The sequence below is a fragment of the Sinocyclocheilus rhinocerous genome, unplaced genomic scaffold, assembly GCF_001515625.1.
Source record: "Sinocyclocheilus rhinocerous isolate Xijiao unplaced genomic scaffold, SAMN03320098_v1.1 scaffold173, whole genome shotgun sequence".
Taxonomy (NCBI): Eukaryota; Metazoa; Chordata; class Actinopteri; order Cypriniformes; family Cyprinidae; genus Sinocyclocheilus; species Sinocyclocheilus rhinocerous.
In genome coordinates, this window is record NW_015645056.1 from 555,107 (window position 1) to 562,962 (window position 7,856).

Here is a 7,856-nt window from a genome sequence, read left to right on the forward strand (position 1 = left end):
TCTAACCAATGCCATCAGTATGTTTTGCAACAATAAGGTTGTGAAGGTCTTGAAAAAGCTCTTTGCTTTTACCCATCATGAAATGTTTCTTGTGTGAAACGTTGGTCATGAGACACCTTCTTATAGGCCATCAGTTGGGACTGAGCCAACTAATATTAATTTCCACTGACTAGTGGCAGGATTGCTTTCTAATTGCTGATAGATTTCAGCTGGTGTCTTGGCTTTCCATGCCTTTTCTTCATGTGTTCAATACTTTTTCCCTGTAAAGCTCTTTGCTTTTACCCATCATGAAATGTTTCTTGTGTGAGACGTTGGTCATGTGACACCTTTTTATAGGCCATTAGTTGGGACTGAGCCAACTAATATTAATTTCCACTGACTAGTGGCAGGATTGCTTTCTAATTGCTGATAGATTTCAGCTGGTGTCTTGGCTTTCCATGCCTTTTTGCACCTCCCTTTCTTCATGTGTTCAATAGTTTTTCAATCAGAATTTTTTCTCACAATTCCAACTTGAACTCCAAAACGGAATTCTGACTTTACAAAACACAATTGCAACTTTATATCATGCAGTTCTGAGAAAACAAAAGACATAATTGCGAGATGTAAACTCAGTTACCAGAAGCACAATCACAACTGTGAGATAAAAAGTCACAATTAGCTTTTTATTTTTTATTCACTGGTGGAAACCGGCTTCCATATATATTTCACAAGACCCCAGGATAAACTAAAATGTCATGACCCCTTTAATAAAGTGGTTCCTGCATAATCAGAGAGGCATCGGGAATGTGTACTGTTGATGCCTCCAGGAACAGGGTTGGGAAACACTGCTTTAGTCTCATTAGTCTGAGAATCTGGTCTATTCTCAGTGGATTTCTAAACCCAATCTAGCATTTGCCATTTGGGGATTCCAGCAGCAGCAGCTGCCTTCAAGGCACATATTCTCAATCTGAAATTACAGTCAAACATCAAATTGTCCAAATTCTGAAGAAAATATGCAACAAAGTAACACTCTCTACGATAGTGTAGTCCAATAGTTTCCCAATTGGCAGTTGCTTTAATGTTGATGTTCTTCTGTAAGTTCATTTCTATTTGAATTGCATTAACATTTAGCAATATTTCTTTTTGGGAAATTCATTTCACCAAATTGCTTCTTTGAAAAGCTTGACCCTTGTGTGTTTGGTACAGTATTGCCTCTATTTTAATTTCCCTTGATTCACCTGCATAGGACGAGTGGTTTGGACGGATGATAAAAAACTGTGACCGTTTGGATGAGTCCGAACTGAGTTTTAGCCCATGATTTCTTTAAGTAGGTAGGCCTATTAAGAAGAAGCTGTATTATTAGTGGTAAAAAAAATGTTGACAACAGCTGGAGGTTCCTCTGTGCACAGTTTTTCCACAAAAGGGAAAGTAAAGCAGAAGCACAGACAGACATGATGCACAGTGAACAGAGGATCCCGCGGGGGAACGACAGCATGCTGTAGAAACACTGAGGCTTGATCTCATTACTACTGAAGCGCACCGCATGACCTTAGCTCACAATCGCTCTTCCCGTCTGATACTGGCATTTCAACAAGCGCTTGCATATCAAGCTCTTTATTATAACATAACTCCAAGTTAAACACAATATTGCTAAGAAATGCATGCCTTATAATCACTTGAGATATGACTTTGAAAAAAAATAATTAAATCAATAATTTATTAAGTGAGACCAACACTGAGTTTTTTTTTTCCTGATGTACCTATTAGTATATTTCAAATGCTTTTATAGTAACATCCAATGGTGAGATCAGTGCATGATGCAGTTTTCATGATGACTAGTTGTGCAATACTTTGTAGAACATGTTCTGCTTGTTGGCAAATCCTTCTTTATTTTTTCTAATATTCGACTCTATAATACTGGCAAAAAGAGGGATGCTTCAGGAAGCCAAACACAGACATCAGATATGAACTTTCTTAAATAACTCTGTGATATTTCACATAATTTATTAAACTGAACCATATACTACAGCAAGCTGATTTAGTTTAATGCTCCAAGCGTTACTATCCGTGATTCAGTTTTAACTACTCAAAACCACCGTGATGATTCAGATGATACAAAAGCACAGGATGAATCAGAGTTTATCGTCCTTGGCCAGTCCAGAAAACATGACAGTGAATAAGGTCATGCAGACGAAGACAAACACCATCAGGATGACATACAACACTAAAATAATGCAATAAACACTGAACAACAATAACATAACAAACTGCACATTACTGATGACACCTTGACCTTTGCCTGTGATTTTGTAGGTAGGAATGAATGAACCTGCCTGCACTGTTTGATGTAGTTGCTAATAATTGGATTTCTTTTGGTTTTTTGACTTCAATTTTGATTATCTGTGTTTTTTGCGTGAATTTTTAATTAAAGTTTAAGCTCTTGTTTTGGCTCTTCACATGTTTCATTTCAGTACTGTACATGTATCCTTCCTAATCATTATTGCAGTCAGTTACACTGGATATGTTTGCTGATTATTTTTATTACTTTGTGAATATTAATAATAACAATAATAGCCTACTTCAGACTGGATTTGGGAAGGGAAAGAGGCATGTTATCAGTTATGCTTTGCATATTATTAATATGAAGTTCTGACTAGAATCAAATCCATTATATAGATAATACTGTAAGTGATAACTATTAACTACAATAAGAATGCATGTGTTGATAATGGTAATTAAATATATTAAAGATATCTACAACTGCAACTCAATTTTGACTTGTATAAATCAGTTATTAAATGTAATTATGACCTCTCAAAAGGGAAATCGCAAGTGTCTTTGTAATTCTTTCAAAACTGAAATTGTTGAAATATCAACATATCTATTGCTTGTTAAAGGGGTCATAGGATGCCCATTTTCCACAAGCTGATATGATTCTTTAGGGTCTTAATGAAAAGTCTATAACATAGTTTGGTTAAAATTTCTCAATGGTAGTGTAAAACGACACCCTTTTTACCCTGACAAAAACAGCTCTTTTGAACAGCAAGCCGTTTCAGTGCATTTCCCTTTAAATGCTAATGAGCTCTGCAGACCCCGCCCCTCTCTTCCCTCGTGGGGTGATGCGCAATTCTCTGAGAGACTGTAAACTTTAGTCGCATTCAACACAAACGTAATCCACTGCGTCTTCAGCGGCTCAGATGTCGGGAGTAAATGATGACTGATATGTTCATTATTACATCCAACAATAAAACACCTCAATCTCTTAGGAGACATTTTTGTCTACATCTGCTCCGGCGGTGAAACAATGGCCGACTGATGACAGCTCACTCAGGGCGGGTCTAACGTAAAACACCAGTGTCAATCAACAATCGTGGGCGGGGCATGGGTCTGTGTGACGTCACACAGCCGAGAATCTGAGAATGACTTGATTTGAAAAAGGGGATATTATTTATCTGGATTTTTATCATTATAGGGTGGTTGTGTACACACACTGCCAGCACACATTTCAGTTCAAACAACATGTTAAAGTGAATTTTGCATCCGATGACCCCTTTAAAACTATAGCTCACCAGGCTTTTTTTTCTCAGTGGACAGTGTATTGGTGTCACAGGTAATAACCGCGCTTTGATTGCTGATCATGTCATTCAGTATGAGCGATGATGGGGACTGTGACAGGTGCTGATGTGGAGGCATGGGCATCGTATGATGGGACAGATGGAGGTTTGGTTGGTAGATGTGGAAAAATCCAGGGCTGTGACGATGGGAAATATTCAATGTTGCAACTGCCTTAACTTAAAATTTTTATTAGTATTATTTTGAAAGGTTCAAAACAAGCATTCATACAAAATGGATCATACAGGTGAGAAATGCAAGCCGAAACTGTTAGAGCTTCCAGACTTTCTTATGAAAGGGAAAAAAAAACATGAGTGAGTTACTATGACAGCTAAAATCTCACCATTTTTGGTGTTTTTTTAAGATTGTCAAGGTAACACTTCATCTCAGGTTGATGTTGATGAACTTAAGTTCAGTGTATTTCACAAATGAAAAAGAAAATGTGGAAACAAAACAGAATAAATAACTTGACTTAAACAAGACAAAATGATATGACATGATACATTTGATCAAGCTGGTGACATTAAAAGAGATGAGCAGTGATAAAACACACATGATGGTTTTAAATATAAGGGAAACTAATGCTACAACAGGAGACAATCAAGACAGGAGAAGACAAGAAACCAATGAAGATTACAAAATAATATCCAAATAAAAGCACATGACAAAATAAAGGCATGAGTCAAAAAAGAAACCTGAACCCTGCACGTGACAGTCAGAAAGCAGATTACAATCCTCTAAATTTGTCCCATGAGCAAACACAAGCAAGCATATTTGAAGTGTTTCTCTGGTGCTTTGGAGCACAATAGCAATGCTCATCAGCTCTGACCCAGATTGAGCGTGTGGTGACCTAGTTAAACGGTGCTTTAAAGAGCAGTCATTCATCACATTAAATCAGTCTTTTGTCAGACGCAGGCATGGTCTTAATAAAACCACATTATTCCAGAGTGAAAGTGCAGGCCTTTTCCTTTTATTTGATGTGAAGATGCACATGTTCTGATCTGCTGTGTCTTCAGAAGTTTGATCACAGGCAGTGTCTTTCCTAACCTCCATCACTTCTTTTAAATGAAGGTTGTTTATTAATGATGCATGACTTCACCAGCAGAAGCGCTCAAGTCTTTGAAGAGCAGAAAACAATGTTCTTCATTTTAGTGCTGAGGTCTGTTAGGTCTTTAAAGGAATACTATTCACTACAACTTAAACTCTAGCCAGAAAGACATGGGATAACAAGCGCTGATGAATTCTTCACAGTAAGACTAGTAGTATGTTTTAAACCTGTATAGCCTGACATATGAAATAATACATAAAAAAATCTATTTTTATTGGAAAGGTTTTACTGAACCTGTATTTATAAAAATCTAAATGTGGTCTAAAAAAACGAATATGTTAATTAATACATTAAAAAATTAAAATACATATGTGTTGAGTATCGTATTTGCAGAAGTGGACAGTAGTGAAGTATTTTTACTTTACTCAAGTATCAAGTATCTGTAGTTTATCAGAGTGTTTTTCTTTGGAAAACTTTAAGTCGCTACATTCCAAAGCATAATGCCATACTTTTTACTGCATTTCATAAATAAAAGTTGTTGTTTGTTTTAACTTTAATACTTAAGAACATTAAAAATGTAGTACTTTCTTGTACTCAAGTAAATCTTTGAATTGTTTTTACTTGAGTAAAAGTGAGAAAGTAATAGATTTCTAATGTAATTAAGTATTAAATGATATTTAATATGACACGTAGTGCAGTAAAAAGTACAATATTATGCTTTGGAATGTTGTGAAGTAAATTTTTATTCAGAGGAAAAATGTTGTGCAGATGCTGATATTTATATCTGATAGATTTTATGATCAAAACATATAATGCAATGCAATGCAATGATGAGATAAACAAATAAACATCCCTCAAATGCCTGATGATCATATTTGAGACTTTTTGAGCATGATTTTTTTTTTTAAATATCTAAATTTTTTGAGATATCTGAGCATGATTTTTTCTAAAAAATGATGCCTGGATGGTCAAGTAAAACAAAGTTGCTTCAGTCTAGCAAGGGTTCATCTTGAAATATTACTAACAATATAAAATTTACGTTTGCTTTATAAAAATCATTAAAGATTTTACAGCATAAAGACACATGAAGCACGAGCTGAAGGTGGACGTATACTAAAAGGCCTTTTGAAAAGTATAAACTATCAATCAGACGACAAAAGTCTTGATAATTTAATAATATTTTTTTATTGTTGATAATTGTTGATAATTTATAGGCCTTATAAATTTGTGTATCAGATATGATACAGTTGGCTTTATTGGGTGAATAAAGAAAATCAGCTGACTTGATGGTTTTTCTCTCAAATCAGAAATTAGATCTTTAGCTTAGTTGACAGGGAAAAGACTTTAATTTCATTACATGTGTAACAATTTATTTCTGTTTCTCTCCACAGTGTCTCAGCCGAGCACTGATAAAAAATAATGCTACTGGATCAGCTGCGAAACTATCCGAGGCACACTGTTAAACTTCAATACAGGAATATACAGAACAAATACACTCACACATCTCACTAACTTGAGCAGTTCATTCTGTCTCAATACCGGACGTAAATCTCAATATGCCAGCGTTGTGAGTTTGCCTCAGAAGACTAGAGGATCCTACAGGATAAGCATCCACATGCTACTGAGAGGAACAGAGACACGGGAGGATGTCAACAGAGGCAGAACTTCAAGCAGATGTCAAACTCAGTGTCAAGAAGGAGTCCAGAAGACGAGGTCGGTCCAGAAGATTTATTTATTTATTTATTTTGCTGAAAGTGCTGATGGCATCAAACCAGCCTGCATGTCACTACATAACTAGTGTAATTCATATGCAGCACAGTAATCCATACATCTATTGTCCTCTGCCATCTCTCACGCTTCAAAATGAATTTGATTAAGGAACACAAACATGGTTGAGAAAAGAATCTCAAATATATATTATATTCCAAATCTACTGATTTCACATTATAGCTTTGGGCGATGCGCAAACTGACATTTAACTCATTATGCCTTGATTATCATCTTGGCACCACAATGTTGATATCGTATTCCTGATTAAACTTGGCGAATGAAGAGAAAAATCAGCAGGACTGGTTCTGACATGATGTGTGATTATAGAAATTAGATAACCAATCACAACATGCAAACAGATTCCCTTGTAATTAATTATTATAGGCGTACTGTAGTGATTCAGGGTAAGACATGCTTTTGAAGATGGACATATGTACTTGCTCACAATTTAGATTTCAATCAGTTCAGACAAAAAAAAGTTACGTAGTGTAGCTTTAATAAAATTAACTTTATTGTATCTAATATTTTTTTCCAACTTCAAAAAGTACATGGCATCCACAAGCCACTGTGAGACACCTGGGGGTTGACTGGACTTCCAAAGAAATAAAATCTGTCGTCTAGCCAATAAAGCAGTGAAGGCAAGTACATCTAACTGTTTAGATGTAAACTGAGTCCAAAGATTGCAGTTGTAGGGCAGACATAGTCTCAAAATAATTGTTCCAATAGTTACAAAGTACTGGACAGAAAAAAACAAAAAACAAACATATGACTCAGATTATAGGGTGACATGTGACATCTATCACAACTGTGGTCAACAATAAAATTAACTTAAAGTAAATTTTTTGGTAATGGTAGTTTGCAAAAATTTACTTGTGCAAAGTTTGTCTGTATTTGTAGTTTTGTGTTTTGTTATGTGTTTGTTTGTTTAATATTAATTTTTTTAGTATTTTCACTGGATTTTATTAGGGATGCACGATATTATCGGACCAATATCAGAATCGGCCGATAATGGCTTTAAATGTAAATATCGGCATCAGCCCGATATGAAAAATTATGCCGATATGTCTTGCCGATAAGAGGAATATATTAACACACATGTACTCAGGGTGTGCTAGCGATTAGATCACGTCAACAGTGCGATTAGATAACGTCAGCATTGTGGCTCATTCTAGAAGCAAAGTTTTGCCTGAATGGTGATTGGATTCACTGTTTTGGATTGTTGCATTTTAATTGAGAATGAACGTACAGAATGCCGCCTTTGGTGTATGATAGAGTCAACAGTAATAGCACGTGCAGCGGCAGCCTCCCCGGGCCCGGGGTCCTAAAGCCCGCTCAGTAAGGAGTTTTAATTCCGTAGGGGGCGCTGTTGGCCTACTTCTAATAAAATGAAAGCAAAATACACAAATATTTAGACTGTGTTTCTGATTAAATAAAGCAGTAATTGATG

The 7,856-nt window shown here is 35.8% G+C and overlaps 1 protein-coding gene across 5 annotated transcripts in view; it reads left to right on the forward strand.

The window, feature by feature from the left end:
- The window catches only part of dab1b (DAB adaptor protein 1b), a 31,691-nt gene that overhangs the window by 4,440 nt on the left and 19,395 nt on the right, over nt 1–7,856 (forward strand). For all 5 annotated transcript variants that reach the window (XM_016508275.1, XM_016508274.1, XM_016508278.1 and 2 more), the window contains exon 2: nt 6,031–6,352. In XM_016508275.1, coding sequence (XP_016363761.1) covers nt 6,286–6,352 — 67 coding nt within the window. In that variant the 5' untranslated portion in view covers nt 6,031–6,285. The remainder of the gene's footprint in view (nt 1–6,030; nt 6,353–7,856) is intronic.